General features: G+C 47.3%; 1 protein-coding gene across 2 annotated transcripts in view; it reads left to right on the top strand.

Annotated features, from left to right (window-relative positions):
* The first annotated feature begins 444 nt into the window (after nt 1–444).
* Nucleotides 445–19,213, top strand: part of LOC146785729 (beta-4C adrenergic receptor-like) — a 58,897-nt gene continuing 40,128 nt past the window's right edge. The window contains exon 1 of one of the 2 annotated variants that reach the window (XM_085634952.1): nt 445–2,024. In XM_085634952.1, the coding sequence (XP_085491078.1) occupies nt 796–2,024 (1,229 nt within the window). In that variant the 5' untranslated portion in view covers nt 445–795. Of the gene's footprint in view, nt 2,029–19,213 lie in introns of those variants that run through there. The other variant, XM_085634953.1, reaches the window with a different exon arrangement.

The following is a 19,213-nucleotide window of genomic DNA, read 5'->3' as shown; positions in this document are numbered from 1 at the left end:
GACACTTGGCATAGAAGGCGTTAAGGCCATATGAAAGTAAGAAATTCAGGAAATACACTAATAGTAACGAAAGTGATGCAACTGAAAAGAAAGAGAAGAGAAATAAAGCGCAAGAAAGACTGAAAGAGGGGAGAACCTAAAGAGGGAAAGAGTCAGAAAGCAAAAAGCGGGCGAGAAAGGAAGCAAAGGAATGAATGCCGAAAAAGGAAGGGAGGACTGCATAGGAGCAGGGAAGAGAGATGGAAGAAAGGAGAAGGAAAAATAAACAATGCTGAAAAAAGAAAGAAAGGAAAGGACAGGTCGGAAAATGCATTTACTAAATGCGAAGTTAGAACAAAGTGGGAGGCACTAGCTGGGTTGGTAAAGAACGTCGCTAGGAAACTGAAGATTCAGAAGTCAGTGGATGTATTCTGAGCAAAAACAGGGAATGCGCGTTTCCTACTCAGATGCAGAGAGGTCTGCCGCACTATAACAGCTGTCCCGCCCAAGTTCGCAATGTCCCAGCCTTGCCGCGCTACCTGCTGCCGTCGAGCTGTGTCTTTAAGGGCTGGACTTGGCCAGCCCAGCTCCGCCCTGGGCCGCCTGCCAGGGTGAAGTCAGCCGCCCCGAGCGTTCAGTTCAGTGCTCGCTGTTGCCGGCTCCTGCTCCTTCACTACAGAGCCCAGAGACATGGCACAGCCTGGCCGCCCAGCTCCTGCACCATCCCGCGGGAGCAGGACTCCCGTGTCGCCGCAGTCCAACCCCTAAATCCACCCAGACAGACCGCACCGGGAGCCCCAGTGCTCCCCCACCACCATGGCTCCCAGCCCCCCAGAGAACGAAACTTTGAGGAACCTTACAGCCAACTCAAGTGGCTTCAGTGGAGAAACCATCTCTCAGCAATTTTTGGTAGGCACCATTTTCACCTTCATCATCCTGGTCATTGTCTTTGGTAACCTGATGGTGATCATTGCCATAGCCAAGACGCCGCGGCTGCAGACCATGACCAACGTCTTCATCACCTCGCTGGCCTGTGCGGACCTGATCATGGGGGTGCTTGTGGTGCCTCCAGGTGCCACAAGCGCGCTTTGTGGGGACTGGCTCTATGGCACCATTGTCTGTGAACTGTGGACCTCAGTGGACGTGTTGTGCGTGACGGCCAGCATCGAGACCCTGTGTGTGATCGCTGTGGATCGCTACATTGCCATCACCTCTCCACTAAAGTATGAGATGCTGGTCACCAAGCTGCGGGCTCGGCTGGTGGTGTGCTTGGTGTGGGCCATCTCGGCCCTCATCTCCTTCCTGCCCATCATGAACCACTGGTGGAGGGACACGGCGGACGAGAAGTCTATGGAGTGCTACAACGACCCCAAGTGCTGCGACTTTGTGACCAACAAGTCCTATGCCATCACGTCCTCCATCATCTCCTTCTATGTGCCACTGGTCATCATGATCTTTGTATATGTGCGGGTCTTCATCGTGGCCACCAGACAGATCAACCTTATCGAGAAGGACAAGGTGAGGTTCAATGAGCCCCTGGAGCCCAACAGGAACCGAAGGGGCTCCAAGAGGAGGCCCTCAAGAATCATGGCCATCAAGGAACACAAGGCCTTGAAAACACTGGGGATTATAATGGGGACCTTCACCCTTTGTTGGCTTCCCTTCTTCATGGCCAACATCATCAAGGTCTTCTACCGGTCCCTCATCCCGCGCCAGGTCTTCCTCTTCATGAACTGGTTGGGCTATGTCAACTCGGGCTTCAACCCCATCATCTACTGTCGCAGCCCCGACTTCAGGAAGGCCTTCAAGAAGCTGCTGTGCTGCCCACGGAGCGCGGACCGCAAGCTGCACACGGCGCCCCGGGATGTGGCCCGGTGCCCCTGCGCCTTCAGCACCCAACGGAGCTGTGAGGAGATCAAGCAGGCGACCGAGGGGCAGGAGGGCAACGGCAGCCTGAGCAGCAGCAGCCGCTCCAGCAGCCGGACTGACGAGACCCCGCTCAGGACCAGCAATGGCAACGCCCACCATGAGAAGAAGTCAGACATGTAAGGCACCCTTCAAATGTACCGCAATTCCTTGCCCAAAAGCAGTGGGCGCCCTGGGGCCCAATACTTCCCATACAACACACAAGTGAGCTCTTCGGTCCAAGAGATGCCAGCCAACACAGTAAGGGGTACTGCAACTCTATATCTGCCTACCCATAAAGAGGGAACTTCTCTGTCCCAAACCCCCCCCCCACAAAAAGGTGGGTGCTCTGCTGCCCCACGTCCACTCAGCAAGAAGCCCTGCACCCCAAGGTTTCCCACATCAAAGCCTGGCGTGCTGAAGCCCATTATATTCCACCCCACGAAGGGAGGACTACTGCAGCCCAAACCATGCTGCCCAACACAGCCATATATAATCCCTCTACTCAGCAGGGTTCCCTGCTGTCTAATGCCTGATCCTCAAACAGGGGGAACCATCATCCAAGGCATACCGTCCCACATGGAGTGTAAACGCACAATACATGCCACCCCGTGCAGCAGGGGGTTAGTGCAGCCCAAACCAAGCTACCCAGCACAGCAGGGAGTCCTCTAGTCCACTGCCTGCGTCCTCAATCAGGGGGGTCCCAAGGCATGCCATCCCAAATGGAGAGAGTCTAGACGCTCAATACATTCCACCCCTTGCAGCAGGGCATTAGTGCAGGCCAAGCCAAGCTGCCCAACACAGCGGGGAGTCCTCTAGTCCCATGCAGAGGGGACCCCTTTGAGCCCACCACTGCCCTAAGGCGGCTGTCAGAGCTGACGACTTTGGAACTTGGGAGCCACGTTCGACTTTCGTGTTGGCTCAAAACCCTGTGACTCTGGGCACATAACGTGATCTCCCCGTGCCCACCAAAAAAAAATGAATACATCCTCGTGTAATGTAACTGGTGCGCATGTAAAGCGCTCCAATTCCTTCGGGTCGAGTTCGCGCTATATAAAAACTGCACAAAAAAGAAATAGCTGGAAGCATTGCGGCCTTGTGGCGGCTACACCACACAGGGCATGCCACTCAGCAATACACGGTGGCCCCCAACTCAGCGCATGCTATCCGCCACGGCGCAGAACCCAAACGGGCGATGCCCGCCGCGCCACACAGCATTCAGTGCGTGCTGCCCAGCTTGAATGCCCAGAGGCAGGCGAGAGATGAAATATCGTACATTTCCAGGGTCTGCTTTAGTGTTTAGCAGAGGCACTTACTTAGCTTGTTTCTAGGAGCCCCAAGGTCGGTAGTACATTGGGGAACTAAGGGGCATATTTACAAGTCCCTTCCGCCGCCGGTGCGTCACTTTTAACATGGGAAAAAGTGACGCACCGGCGGCGCAAGGGGCTTGTAAATATGCCCCTCAGTTGTATGCAGCTAAGGCAGTGTCCCTCAGATCACACGGCGTGGCCAAGCGGGGCAGTGGTGAATGGAGCACTGTTTACCTCGGTCTTCTGTTGCAACCTATCCAACTCGTCTCTGTTCTTCGCAGAGTAAAATGTACTATTTTGTAGGTCACGCGTGAAGCTATCGAAGTCCCTTGCATTTGTTATCGCTTCCCACGGAGGAACCGACACGCAAGCTGCAAAAAGTGATAAAGTGTCTCCCCCACAGTGGTAGTGGGACGCCCAGTAGGTTTGTCCTGTGATGTCTTAGCGCCAAGGGGTAATTCGCATGGTGAAGACGTGCTAAAAAATTACCATAGTCGCAGCTTTTGGAAATGCTGCTTTCTGCCGCGAGGCATTCATAGTGTAGGGCAACAGGTAAGTCTGTGTGAGTGAGACATTCAAGACAGAAAAGGGGAGAAATAAAAAGATGAATGCCGTGTGGTTATAAGCGCGCGTATAGTACATAGTTGTATCTTGGCGCTGTGCCCAATTATCTAGAGCTAATAACACTGGCTGCGGCAACCCGAAATAAATGGTTGTTGCACCTGCACGCGCCCACGTATAAAAGCAATGGAAGTAGGAAGGAAAAGACAAGCTAGCCATACATACCGACATGGGCAGTCGGTCCTGGGGAATGGAGTGGACAGATAGAGAGAGGCGATCAAAAAGTGAGAGAGAACATGCATACATACATATGTGTTCGGCACCAGCAGAGGTTTTCTTTCCAAAAACACATTTACTTTGCACTGTGAGGGGCAACAGACCTCCGCGCGCCCCCACTTCCTCGCAGAGGAGAAGCGTGCTCACTCACGTGCATTAATCTAACTGAAGGGATGTGTTTATTTTAAGATAACGGGGCTGTTGACACTGCCTGGGAGCGCAGCAAATGGACGCGTTATCCAGCCTAGCGTGAACATCAGGTGCCAAACAGCGGTGTGAAGAACCCAGGGGGTGCCAGGGTAAATGTCCCAGGCGAACACACAGGAACCATCCCCTGAAATTATAACATTAAAGTCATGATTCATTTATTCCTTTAATTATCCGTTTGAGTCCACGTATAATAAAATGACACCATCCAGTCCGACAACTGTGAGTGCGCAGAAAAAGTGAGAACACCTCCAGGAAATATTAATAGAGAACATTAAAAAGCTTTCCACTCTTTCCGCGTGTGGTTCTGAAAATGTATGAGTTTTAAAAGCGTGCAGGAACTAGTTATAACTCTAGAACTAGTGTTAAACCGATTTAAAGCGATGTTTTCAGTAGAACTTGCTAGCACTGTTGTCCAACACAGTAAAAGTTTTATTATAAACCTCATCCTATCAACCCTTTACAGATGATAGTCGGAGTGGGCCTGCCCGAAATCCGGACCAGTGACCTGCTGGGTGAAGTACGCATTTCTGTACCAAAAGCACAAATCCACCGAGCTATCTTAAGTAAAACAACTATCCATTTGATTTAAAATCGCGGGCGTCTTGCGTAAAAACATACAACTGCACGAAAAGTAAGAAAAGCTATGTGCCTCCCTCAGTCCACTAACTGGGTGACAATTTACAATTCTCTAATATCGGGCTCAATGTGTGTTTGTCCAAAACAAAACAGTTTTTAAAAAAAGACCAATTAATCCGACTGAATATCACAAGTACATTGCTAGAAATTAAGATGTAACACTGGATACATTTACGTCGACTGGTCGTTCACATCATCACCATGTACTGGTATATTTATGTTGCACAAACCCAGTAAGGGGACGAGCACCTTGCTCTGCAAATATAGGGAGGCCTGTGAGTGTATTCAAAATAGTGCGCATGAGACAGGGCTCTGTGTGTATGCATCACACGTATTTGCAATTGAAGGCAAGTGCCTAGTCTTTGCCTAGAATCACACAATGGCTAACAGGGACGCCGGGATTAGAATGTATGTATTCCGGTTAAAAAGAGAGCAAATTAGCCACTCCTTTACATCCGCACCTTAAAATGCGCCCTTGTGCGATGCAACTGGCTCTCATGTAAAGCGCCCCAATAGCTTTGGGTCGAGTTTGCGCTATATAACACTGCAAAAACCAAAAGCATTCTCGTGTCACGCGTTGACGTGAAGCAGACCCTCCCTGTTTACTCTTGGCAACGCTGTTACATTGCAAAAGGGAACGCGGGGATCCGAGGAGCGAGCTGCAGCTTCGATAAAGCGCCCCCTCCATATCGGTGGCGCTCAGGGGAAGCCTTGTGCCTTCTGTGTAAGGGAAGCCGCAGACTCTTATGTAATAGAGACGCCGCCCCCACCCTCGTGTTCATGGAAGTCCATGCGCTGTACCCAAGCGTGTTTCTTATGTTACTTTCTAACGTCATTATGCCTTTCAACATGGAGCGAGTTTCCCGTGCCTTCGCCAAGCCCATGCCACTCTTGGTATGTCACCGACTGACTCCGGGGGCTGACACGTCGACTGTGCCAATGGGCGCACTATCAAATGGGCTCGTGATTAAGCCCATTCCACGTCCCAGGGGCAGTCCCATTACCGCGGAAAAGTCCTGTCACATATGGCACGCATTTCCCCCATCCTAGGGCCGTCCCTGAGGTCCAGAGAGGTCTCCTCGCCTCTTGAGTTAGTCTCGTTCAGTTGCAGCAGGCAGGGAAAGCTACATCACTTGTGCCAGGGAGAGTCCCACCGAACCATGTGTCAGTGGTCACCCTAATCTCAAATCCAGGGGACACCTGTGCCAACGGGTAGTCCACGCCTTATGTCGGGGGTGTTTTAACCCCGCACCCAACACACAACCCCAGGAGGGAGCTGTCCCCTCTCCCTAATTTGAGCAGCGCCTCGCAGCACTGTTAGTTGCCCGCGCGCTGTCCATAACTGAGACACGGACAGAGGGTATTAACTTGCAAGCTCTTTTTAACTAACTGCGCCCGTCAAACGGTCTTTATTTATTATTAAGTGTGTGTAAGAGCTCTGTGGCTAGAGTATTACAAAACAAACCCACCAGTGAGTGAGTGGCTGTTAGGACAGCCTGAGCTTTTTCTGCCTACGTTTCACACGCAGACACACACACTGCAGCTTTACCCTTGCTTCGCCGCTTGCTGGGGCCAGGGGTCAGTGGTTCCCCAGTCTGACACCCAGCAGGTGGGCAGATGGCAGTCTTGCATGAAGGGGTGGGGGAGGGGGGTATTCAGAGCACACATCCCACCAACCCTCGTGATTTTCCTTCTTGTTTCGCTTTGGATCTGTATGATCTATTTTGGTCTCAAGGGACCTTTCTCCTCTTGCGTTTGGAATGTGCTGTTGCTTATGCGCCACCTAGCGGCACGCAGGAGAATAGTTGTATCTGAGCACGGGCTTCAAATGGTGTGGTCTTTCTAACATATTGCATAAATGCCTGTACTGGGGGCGGGGCAGCGCTACTCCCATGAGGACTATTTGTTCCGGCCTCAATGTCAAGAAAGACCCAATCCCCTGGCAGTCAGCTGAAAGTCATGATTGGTGTTTGAGCCATGACTCAGGAGCGGGGCCCAGTCTCTTTAAAATGTACCCTTTTCTCTCCCACCGGAGCCCTGCTCAGCCCAGAGGGGGAGAGGGGAAGTCGCTCATCTAGGTTTCACTATGAAGTCACACCAACAGTTGACAGCAGTGCTATGTCTGGGCCGGTACTGAGTACCGGAGTTTTTTGCATTTTGAGAGGGAGGGTACCGGAACTTCTCAATGTAATTGGAAAGCACCGGCACTTGTTGGAAACAACAGGTACTCACACCGTTTTTTAGGTCTCGCCTGACCCAGCGCATGCGCTGGTCTGTCGAGACTTATTGAGAGGGCTCCAAAAAGTGCTACCAGGCCAGCCTAGAGCTACAATGCATGTGCGCGAGCGCGCGCGCTGCGCTTTACCGCGATTACTTTCACTTTCGCGGCCGCACGGCCGCCTTGCATAGCCAATAGGTCTCGCTTTTGGGACCTTATAAGTATTTATTTTAAAGTTCAATCACTGGTTGACAGGGCAGCTCGCTGGGATAATACGCATGCTCCAGAGGTATTGTGTGTACTCTGAGGGTCACGTGATCCATCCCCGCACTAAATAAAGTAAGCAAGTGCCAATGAACCGCGCAAAAGCTAAAAAAAATGAGTGCCGGTGAACCGCGCTAAAGCTAAACGAGACCTATTGCATTTAGCATGTATAACTTTAACTTTCGTAATCTATTTGGAAACATTTTCCAGGAGGGAACCCTATTTACTTATACTCCCTTTAAATGTATATATCTTGAAACATAGTTTCTCCTAATCTTTATAGGATTACACATAAGGTCATTCCAAGGGTGACAATTTTCTTTCTACATGTTTGTGAATATCACACATTTCAGAGGATTTAATCAAGTACTAAACGCAATTTGCACTCTGAAATATCAGCAAATCCAGATTTTGCGAAACAGGATTCTGAAATTCTGAATACAAATTCAAATATTAGTGGACTGTAGTTGACACGCAGCTGCACAGAATGTTTGGTGACTTGGGCAGTAAGGGTCCGTCAACTTTAAAGATAATCTTAGCTTTGTCTGGACATGAGATTGCCTCTTCCACGTATTGCCTCTCCCACGATAAAATCCTAGCTACAAATACAAAGAGACACGACTTTAAAGACACACAGGCTTCATCTTGACAGGTTCTGCTATGGTATTCCCACTGTATCTATGTTTTAGTCCTTCCCGCTTTTTCCCACTCTCATATACTGACGTTTTCTAAATCTAATGTGTAGTAAAATGAAGTTAAGTCACATTTCCCCCACCCAGAAAGACCTGAAGTGAGGATCGCTACAAGCATGCACTCAATTCAACAAGTATTGAATCATTTACATAGCGATGACCTCAAGAAAGTAGTCCTACGCCACAGACTCTCTTATGTGGCTCACCAAGCATCACTCAGAGCCAGCCTGTGCCAAGACTCAAACATTCCAAATTCCTTTGCAACAATGTGGAGAAATTGTTGAATTATTTCCACCTAGAGGCATGAAGGAAAGCGTCATATAAAAAAGCACTAGTAGAACAAAGTAATGCAAAATGTTGCCCCATAGAAGGGACTACATGGTGGGGAAAAACTTTTTAAAAACCTTCCACCCTGGAATCAGTACAAGAGGGCCGAATTTACAATATTTTCGGACTAATATGGCTTTTTGTGTGACATATTAGTGGGATAAGGGTGCCTTGGATTCAGTCCCTCGTACTCCCTTTTTAAGCATGAAGGTAGCAAACTGCATGAATGTAAAGAGGACAAGATGCAAATACTGTAATATTTGATATCCAGCGTCTTTTAGACAATGGCCACCCTATGTGCTGATGTAGCTGTTTCCTGTATGTTCCCCAATAATGCTGTTATCGGGATTTTATTCAGTCTCTGGTATCCCCTCCCATATCTTACTGGTGTAGCCTTCATCTCAAGCCAAGCAACTAACTCTAGCTCACACTACTGAATATGATAGATTAGCAAATGCTGCAATGTCCTTATAGGTACACAACCAATCAACCTCCTGCAAGCGCGGTCTCTCGCACCACATTCAGCCCAGGCCTATGTGCAAACACTCCGACTTGCCACACTAGCTGTGGCACCACTTGGAGCGCTTTCAGGAACATCACACCACGCAATTTTGCACAAACATGAAACCTGGTCAGCATGCACATGAACACACATATATATTACAAGCTAGTGCAGCGACATGATCCTTACGCATTCATCAAGAGCTGTTTTTCATCAAGTTTCTTAAAATTGTTTTTAAGCTTCTATTGTATTTTGCTGCCTCGTGCGACTAGGTTTGGAATATGTAAATAGCCAAAACAAATAAGCAGGAGCATGTGATGCCTTACAGCATGGTTTCTCAATCATGTGGGTCAGGAGCATAGTACGGTTGACAGAAAGCTGTGACGAGTTCACGTGGTCACGTCCTGTCAATAAATAACAAGTCATATTTTGCATAGCACTGTGGAAATAGGGGTAAGTCACAACACCGTAGAACTTTGTTTAATAAAAGTAAATAAGGCCCTTTTTATGAACAGTTTGGAAACTCTGCAATAACTGTAAACTATGAATATCAGTTTATTTTCTCAGAAATCCAAAAACAAAATCCATGTAGTAAGTACTCCACATAGAACATGCTTTAATACCACATCAGCTGAAACACAAATACAACCTCCCTGCACACCTCCCAAGAATCAGTGAATAACTCACTGCAATACCTAAGAGTTACTGCTATTGTCCTATTGGTATTGGATATAGCGATAGAATTGAACAGCGAATAATTACGCGTAGGCCCAGCTTCTACAATTTGTGATTAAAAGCCTAAGGTGAAAAGAAACAATCGTCTGTTTGTTGAGGCACGTAACAGGTCGAAATGTAACACCAAAGTATTTCACCACAAGCTATTACAAACCTGAGTCAGACACAAACTTTACAAAAAAAAGGAATCACTGGAGCAGCTGGAATTGTGATTGTAACACTAACTAAACCATATGGGCTAAATACATGAAGTCGGTGTTTACGCACACTAGCATCTTACAACGCCGCCACACAGGGCTAACATTGTCGCACTGGGCACCATTAGCGTTAAAGCCGGCCTTGCAGCCACATTCATATTTGTGGTTAACGTGAAAGCCGCCAGCACACAAAACAATTCAATCAAATGAAACCAATGCTGGATTTAGCTCCACTGAAGGTAAGAACGAGAAGGGCAAACAAATAAAATAGATACGCTCTTACACGATGGGGACCAAAGCCCTAGAAAAGAGGGGGCTAAAGAGCAACTTTTAAGCAAGAAACGATGATCTAGCCAGTAGGAAATGGGGCTCACCTGTTGAGCTGTAATAGCGGTTCTGGCATCGTCGGGAGCTGGTAGAACATTATGTCCGGGCACCGCTGCAAGCTTTGCTACAGGAGTTGACCTGTGCCCTGGTCCAGCATGAGAGGGAAAGAGGGAACACGGGACTGAAGCCTAAACCGCAGATTGGACAATGAGAGGCTCTGTCGGTATCTGGTCTGCCTGTGATGGGCCATGGTTCAACACGCCTGTCATTGGTCTATGTACGTCTCAAAGCACCATAGGCCTCTGGTTAGTCTGTGGAGGTGTTTGGCTTTGCTACAGAGACCCTGGGCTCAGTAGCCATGTGGAGGGTCTGTGTAAGCCCTGAGAGTTCATATGGGGTGCCCAGAGGCTCCCTGGGCCCTGGGTTAGTCTGTCAGAGCCCTTGGGGCTTCATAGTGGCTCATCTGTGGCTGGTATTTGGGGGCCATGAAGTACCCGAGGCCTCTGGTTGGTCTGTGAGAGTCCCGAGGTTCTGTCCCCCTCTGGGTGAGTGTGAGGTGGGCCCTGGCAATTGTGCTAGCTGGAAGTTATGTCACACTCTGTTTGCTGGTTCCTGTTGGTTTTATCACACGTCCGTGCATGCTCGGGTGCGTGAGGAATGCCCCGGCTCTGGCAAGTGATGACAGAAGAGAGCCCACTCCGGTTTCACTGTCACAAGTCCAGCCGAGCTCAGAGGCAAGGAGCCACGGCCCTGCAAGAGCGAAGGTGCCAGTCACGGAAGACGCGCAGTGCAGGCCCATACTGTGTGCCGGGTACACTTCGATCCTCGCGGCTTCCGACGACCTGGCAGTAAAGCGCCCTTATTTCAGCTGAGTGCCAGGAAAACAGAAAAGAGACTTAAAGTGCCGCGACCATTGGTGCGATTTGTGCCCTGAGGATGGGAGCAGCGTAGACTCGGATTGGCGGAAAGCCTGCTGTCACCCATCACGTGCTGATGAAAATATTACGTAGGGACCGCGCTGGAAATAACACCCAATTAAAGTAAAATAATACAAATTATCCAACCTCGTGTAATAAAGCTTCACCCACCCCAAATAAATAAACGAAGCGCGGGCGCTAAAGTCAGCGGCTCGCGCTCAAAATTTATTAAATAAATTAACCAAGCGTGGCCGCTAGAGTCAGTGGACCGCGCTCTAAATTAATTACATACATAACAAGCCAGCGAGTGGTGCGCGCGCGCGTCCCAGCGAGCGATCTGTTTTCAATTATCGCGCCCGTGTCTGGGCACGATAATTGAAAACAGATACCGGCATGCGGGTAACAGACACCAATAGGCCATGGGCGGAGCAACGCAACCGCCTTTGGCCTATTGCGTGCTGTCTTTCTGAAAAAGACGACCGCAAACGTCAATACCGTGGACCAAAAGGAATTGCACGAGCGTGTGCTATTCCAGGGTCCGTTTTGGAACCCTCCACAAAAGGACTCTCGCCTGCGCGAGCAGTGCTCCGCACTGCATCGCTAGGCGTGAGACCTAAAAATGAGTGCCGTGAACCGATAGACAGCTGGCGTGAGCTGCGTACTAAACTATTTACGAACAAGATATAATCGACTGTTGTAAGTGTTACCTATTGCCACAATTTTACTGTGCATTAAATTTTCATTTTATCAGCATTGTATGGTTAAAAGGTGGAGTCTGAACAGTTTTCCACAGCAGATGCAATTTCCGCTTAGATAGTTTACCTTCGCCAGGCTGTTATCTTAAAAATGCCAGTAGGGCTGGGACTGGCCAGCTGCATGTCAGCTTCGCCCGTCATGGGGCTAATTCTGCCCACCTGTGATTCACCCAAAGTCATCACTTTCCTGCGGGACAGACTGCCTATGCCCAGCAGGATTTTTGTTTTGTCTGGATTTAGCAGACTTGCTATTTCAGAGTAATCAAAAAACAAGAAAACTGTCTATTCCGATTGCCAACCCTCGGCCGAATTTCCATCAGAGTAGCAAACAGTTAAAGCGCGCAATCCTATGACAAATTGTTGATGTTCCCATTCCAGCCATAACATAACTTTTTTTAAACATAAGGCTGAACTTCGTTCTTAAATTACAGCCGTGACTCTCACACTGGACGCTTATTAGCACACTGGTTTGTGTTTTTCTGTAGAGGATGCTATCTCGCTTTCTTTGCCATTTCCCACAACGTTAAATAACAGATATTATTACCCAACGTAATGCTATTCGTGTACCACCATCGAAAGAATGCAACTCTGAGTCAGCCCATAGATAGCATTATTTATAACCTTTAGTTTACAGGCGCAAGACGCACGTGTACAGCAAGCGCTTCACCCACTACGCTACCTTCTTCACGCAAATCACCTTTCTAAAGATAGGCAACCGTGAGGGCCCATCTTGGAACCTGCTGAAAGGGAAGTAGAAGGCTTCATGACAGCCAGCGGTAGGGCCGGGATAGAATCCGGCCTCACGTCAGACTGAGCCTGTCCGGTGACTGACCCTGCCTGTGCCCTATAGGTCTGTCAGAAGTAGTGGCATATCGGAAACATTTCCTCATGTATGTATGTATGTATATACATATGTATGCCTCTGCTTGGAAAGGGTAGGGAAACTTGTTTAAATCAACCCATCCGAATATGGTCAGCGTGAACAGGAAAGCGGGTTCCTGGACTACTTCCTGTGTGAAAGGCAAGGGGGAACCCGTCGGGAACAGCTGGAGTACGAATGCAGCACTGCGCACAGCTCTAAAATTACTAGAGGAGGACAAGCCAGAAAATGAAAAGGGAGAGCACAGCAAAATGCCAGGCTTGTATAAAGATGCATAATGTAAGCAGAGCCATCAACATATTTGGCATGTAAATTGTGTAACACACGATATAAAAATATTACAAAGGCTCTCCAAAACTCAAAAAGTGTCTTTCTATAACATGCAGGAGAGTTTTACTTTAGTGCATTCAATTGCATCACTGTATTCAGAGGCACTCATTAAAAATGACAGCTTCTAAACATGAAACTATGTTTCTTGGTTATTTTTTACTTATTGAACTATTTGTAAAGCGCTCTGATACCCTTCTAGGGTCAAGTTCGCGCTATATAAAACTTTATACATAAATTACATTTTTTTAAAAAAAACTCTTTTTATTGAATTTATGCAAGATATACAGTGTGGGTACAGTTCCATCAAATCACTGACAGCGTGAACAACAGGGCAAATCATACAAGATAAAGAAGGATGAGAGGAGGAGGTTATGGTGAGGGGGGACCCTCGCCTTCAGGCTCATCTGGAGGGGTACATATGTAACCACGGTACGCGTTCCAGGGTGTCCAGATCTTAGCCCACTTTCGGGGGCAACCCCTAGCTGCATATACTGTCCTCTCTCTAAGCATACACCAATCGAAGTCGGTTTCCCAATCTATGACCCTTGGAACTTGTGTGGCCCCCCCAGAGTTGAGCTATGTTCCTTTTAGCAATCATGCAGCCCAGTGTGACCCATTGTGTCGCATGTGAGCTCAGGTCAGTAGGTTGCCAGATATTAAGGAGGCATCTAGGCGCTTCCGGGTGTATGTCAAGGGCAAGTACCTGGCTCATAATGGTGTGGATGTCTCGCCAATAGGTCTGTATTGGGTCGCAATGCCAGATAGTATGGGTGAATGTGCCCGGCTGTGTGCATCCCCTTCTGCAACAACCGTCTACTGAACTACCCATGTGTACCAATTGGGGCCCCGTAATGTAAACTCGGTGCAGGATTTTCAACTGCACAAGGCGGAGGCGCGCCGATATGGCAACGGTTTTAGGGGAGGAAACTGTGGCCTGCCAAGCCTCATCGTCCAACTCTATGCCATCCCTCACCCATTTTTCTCGCAGAAGCGCCAGTGGGTCGTCCATATTATTGATGAGTTTCCTGTATGTTAGGGAGATGGCTCTATCTGGCAAATAGCCGTATAGCAGCCTGTCCTCCAGTGGCGTATATTCAGGTAGGAGGGTGTCGTGTGACAGTGCTGCTAATAGGGCGTGACGTATCTGCAAATATCGGAAATGCTCTAGGTCTGCCATGGTGTACTGAAGCTGGAGAGAGTCAAAGGATTTAACCCCCTGTGCGTCCCACATATCTCCGATACGAGATATGCAGATCAGGTCCCATTTGTCAAATACCCGCGTATTGCCCATGTACCGAGTTTCTGGGAGTCCCACAGGGGCGTGAAAAGGGTCAGTTTGTTGGTCCAGCCCATGGAGGCGGTAGCGGTGTGCCATATGTGGACGGAGTGTTTGGTGGGGCCAGTGAGAGGATATCTATTGGGTTTGGAGTAAAGGGCCCTTCACAAATTAAATTTTTAAAAAAACTTAAAAAACATTCATGCCCCAGCCACCCTGACAACAATGAATGCCATTAGTGAACCAAGGGGCAAATCAGTTGTTTTGTGCTACTATATGTGGTTTCTGTGGTTATTATAGATGGAGCAAAGGCATAGTCTATTAAATCCATCAATCAATCAAAGCCGATTTATAAAGTGCTGCTTAACACCCGTGAGGGTATCCAGGCGCTTGGGGTGGGAGGAGACTGCCACAGTTCTGGGCTTATTGTTGAATAGTCAGGTTTTCAGTTTCTTCCTGAACTCCTGAGGGGTTTGGGCTGTTCGGAGGTGGAGGACATTCCAGTGTTTAGCCACCAAATGGGAGAAGACACAGCTGCCGCTTCTGAAGATGTGTGGAGTGTGGGCAGTTTGGGGGGTCATGGAGCATAGTAGTTTGGTGGGTTGGAAGTTTTCTTTGTGGTGGAGGTGGTTGGCCCGGTGTTGTGAAGCGTTTTGTAGGTGTGAGTGTGGAATTTTAACTTTTGAACTGGCATCATTTGTTAACGGGGAGCCAGTGGAGTGCTTTGAGGTGGGTTATTATGTGGGTTTATCTAGGGAGCAGGGAATTAAAAAAACCAGCCCTGGCAATTATGTCAGACCGGTCCTGGGGGAGGGGGGATGCTGGTGGAAACACTGCTGCTGCACTTTTGTTGCAGGGGGCTCAATTTGTAGCACTGGTAACAAAACAGACCCCACCTGTCCAAAATCAGCCCCCACCCATCCGGCCCACTGGGGTAATGCCTGGTGCCCTCTACGGCCAGTCTGGCCTTGCTAGGGAGGTCAAGGGCGAGTCTTGCTGCTGCGTTCTGAATGGTCTGGTGTCTGATTAGCATTTGGGTAGTGACCCCCACATATCGCGTTTTGCCGCAGTTCGGGCGACTGGTGACAAGGGCTTGGATGATGGTGTTTCTAGTGCCAGTGTAAAGCCATTTGAACATTTTCTTCAGCATGCGGAGGATGTGGAAGCATGCCGAAAGGACAGCATTCACCTGTTTTCTCATTGTAAACTTGCAGTTGAGTATGATGCCTAGGTTTTTAGAGTGTCCTGTGGGGGTCCGAGGTATGCTGGTCACCAGGTGTCGTTGAAGGGGGAGGTGGTGCCTCCGAAGATGAGTACCTCGGTTTTGTTGGTGTTAAGCTTGAGGCACTTGCCCTGCATCCAACTGGTGATGTTGTTCATGCAACTGTGAAAGTTAGCGTTGGTGTTGGAGAGGTCTGAGTAGAGGGACAAGAGGAGTTGAGTGTCATCTGCATAGGATGTGATGTTCATATTGTGAGATCGGACCAGGGTGGCTAGAAGGGCCATTTTGATGAGACTTGGGCTAAGGGATGATCCTTGAGGGACGCCGCAGATGGTGTCCTTGGGGACATTATACATTATGCCTGTATAGCAGCAGCAGACACTAGATCCTGAAGAAAGCCGCAACACCTTTTGGGTCACAGGCTGAAACATGTTAATTTAATCAGCACAATTTGATCTAATGGTACTTATCGTACCTTCTATCTTTAATCCTAGCACAGGGTAGCCAGAATAAATAATGTGGTAAACCCTGTAGTTCGTCTTAATTCACTTCACTATTAGCACTGCACCCTTCACTACACCAAGCTAGCTCACATTGGGTCTTATTGTTACCCTCCCAGTGACAGACCCACTCAGACACTGATGCATGCACCCATTGCTCACCTACTCAGAGACTTATGCTCTCACTCACAGACCCTTTGAGAAACTCATACACCCACTCACATATCCACTCAGACACTCATGCATCTATTCATGGACCCACTCATACCAACACACCCATACAGGAACTCACTCACCCCCTCATAGACCCACTCAGAGACTTATGCACCCAGTTAGTTATACACTCAGAGACTCATGTACCCCACACAGTCGCACTCACAGACCCACTCACCCATTCAGAAACCATTGGCTTAAGACATTCATGTATCCACTCACAGATCGAGTCAGACAGTCACATACAAATGCACAAAGGCACTCATGCACCCACTCACAGATTGAGTGAGAGACTTACGCAACCACGCATAGACCCATTGTGACACTGATGCACCCACTCATAGATGTACTTAAGCAGTCACACATGTAGTTACAGAAGTATTGATAGACTGATCAACTCTCAGATCCCCTCAAATATTTATACAGTGAAAGGAGAGACTTACGTTTCAAATCCAACAGCCTTATTATGATGAAGGCTGTCGGATTTGAAACTGGCCGGTCGGGCCACCTGGCTTCCTAGGGCTCAACGAGCTTGTTCGCCTGTCCGAGGCCGCTCATAATCACCTTTGTTCAGCGTTTACGCCATGGGGATTATGATGCTGGTTTTCGGCAGGCTTTTCATGCCGGGCTTTCCGACATGAAAAACCTGTCGGAAAGCGAGCAGGGCCCCTTTGCCACAGTGGCCTCCTTTTGGAGGCCTGGGGGCACCTATGGTTTCCCCCTGTTAATCCCTGCACAGCGTGGCAGGCACCACAAGGTGCCTGCCAGAGGTGCAGGGATTAACAAAAAGACCCATTGCTCTATGGGAGCTTATGCTACAGCCAGTTTACGGCCGCAGCACAAGCTCCTATAGAGAAATGGGTGTGTGCGACCGCACCATGTGTCGTCGCATCCTAAAAATGTGGTCAGGACCGCTGACTGTAATTAGAGCCTTAGTGATATAGTGATGCATGCAGTCATAAACTACACTGAAAAGTTAGGCATTGTGTTATAGAGATATTAAGGGAGTTGTACATGCTATTATACAGTTGTTTGAATAGTAATGCGTTTAGTGTGTTGATTATAATTCATCTTGCAGATATAAGTTTTGAATGTGGTGGTGGCTATTGAATGTCTGCATTTGATTTGTCATTTCGCGGCGTGATCACGATCTTCACAACAATGTCGCAGATTTTTAAAATTCTGAAAAAATTATTCGACAAGAAAATGAACACAATTTTTGCCTCTTGGGTGGCTCTGATTTAAATAATGCCTTTAAGTGTATTTTTCAGTATGTGAATTACATTTGCTGATCACAGATTCTCCACAGTAAATGCAGCAAAGTTGTGCCGACTCAAAAATTCTTAAAAATAAAACCAGTTATTAATGTATTTTCTGATAAATACATACAAAATCAAAAAATGCGTGGAATATAATATAATGTACAATATCTAACTATAAAAAGAAAATACGAAAATCTTAGAGGCTCACTTAAAAAAAAAAGGTAGTTACAATTAAGAAATAGAATTTTTTTAAAACCCTTAGAAATTCATTAGAAAAAACAAAGGTTACAGGGACGCTATAGTTAGGAATTAGCCATTAAAAAACCATAGAAATGCACTGAAAAAATCAAAGGTTACAAGGACGTTATAGTTAGGCTGACATTTTACTCATACAAAACCAAAGAAATTCAGCAGTAATATTTAGCTGAGCTAACTTAAGTCATGCCCCCGCAATGCACAGCTTATGACCTCACATATTACATCACTCATAACATGGTCAGTGACATGTGGCACCCAAGGTAAAGAGACTATTCTTGATAAATAAAGGTTTCAAATATTTTCTCTTCAAAATTGTAATTTCTGGACAGAGCAGCATGATGCATTCAAGTTATGTGAAGTTTGCCCAGGGTTCAGCGACACTTAGACAACATATTTGCGCCAGCCTCAAAATATTCTTGATTTTTCTGGGCACCCATTCTAAACTAAAATAATTCAGGTTGTACATTTTATCTGGGACCATCGTCAATTGTATTGAAATTTCCATGGCATATTTTATTTTGTACAAATGTTGCAAAGATGTTTTATTTTTCATTTATATAAATCTGCTTCAAAAGACAGCAAGTTGCTCTCTGTTTAAGTGTCCCTTCATTAACTAATAATGACAATCCATCAGCAGTGTCTTCAAACTTAAATGACACTCCATAATTAAAACGTAATCCATGAAAATGTAGTTCTTTTCTGGTGGGCAAATATTAAGTAGCATTACATAAGACCGAGATACAATCAATGAATCAGAATGGCTGTATGCACCCCGGGGATTGAAGAGGACAGGACTTCTTAATAGTGATCCACAGGATCAGAACTTTCTGTAATTACAGGATGGGTTAAATATCTCACCCTTTGTTAAAATTTCAGCAGGCCAAACCTGCCGCAATCTAACCAGGAAAAAGTGTATGGTATTTACTATAGCATGCAGAAGTTGGTGTGCTAAGCACCAAAATCTGTTTATTAGTCCCCAAAAACATATGATAGATGGTATTTATTGCACCCGATAAATAACGATTCCCATGGTATTATTGATTATTAGGTGAGATAAATATTACCTTCATTCCGATAAATCTGAATCAGGACCATAAAGTTTAACTGAAGTGAGAAAAATAGTAAGTTGTATATTGTGCCCCTCATAAGTGAACTGTACAATTAGTAGTCATATATTTTGCAAGATACGCTAAGAACACTTAGCTCCTCACAAGTGATCCTATCTCAGCAGAAAAGCATGCCACCATAAACCATGCACTTGGGTCTGCCATGCCACAGCACCACACTAGGGCATCGATCTATGTCATCATCTTCCCCCACCACTCTTCTCATGTGTCCTGCTTTTCATAGAGCTCTCAGTCTTGCAAAGTTTTTAAGAGGAAACTAAAGTGCTGCTCCTACTGCAGTCTTCCATTTAAATGCTTCAGACTGAGGCAGGTAAATTGTGATTTGTGAATTAAA

This window comes from Triturus cristatus, chromosome 11 (genome assembly GCF_964204655.1).
Source record: "Triturus cristatus chromosome 11, aTriCri1.1, whole genome shotgun sequence".
NCBI lineage: Eukaryota > Metazoa > Chordata > Amphibia > Caudata > Salamandridae > Triturus > Triturus cristatus.
The sequence above is the reverse complement of the archived record's forward strand: the minus strand, read 5'-3'. Positions and strand labels throughout refer to the sequence as shown.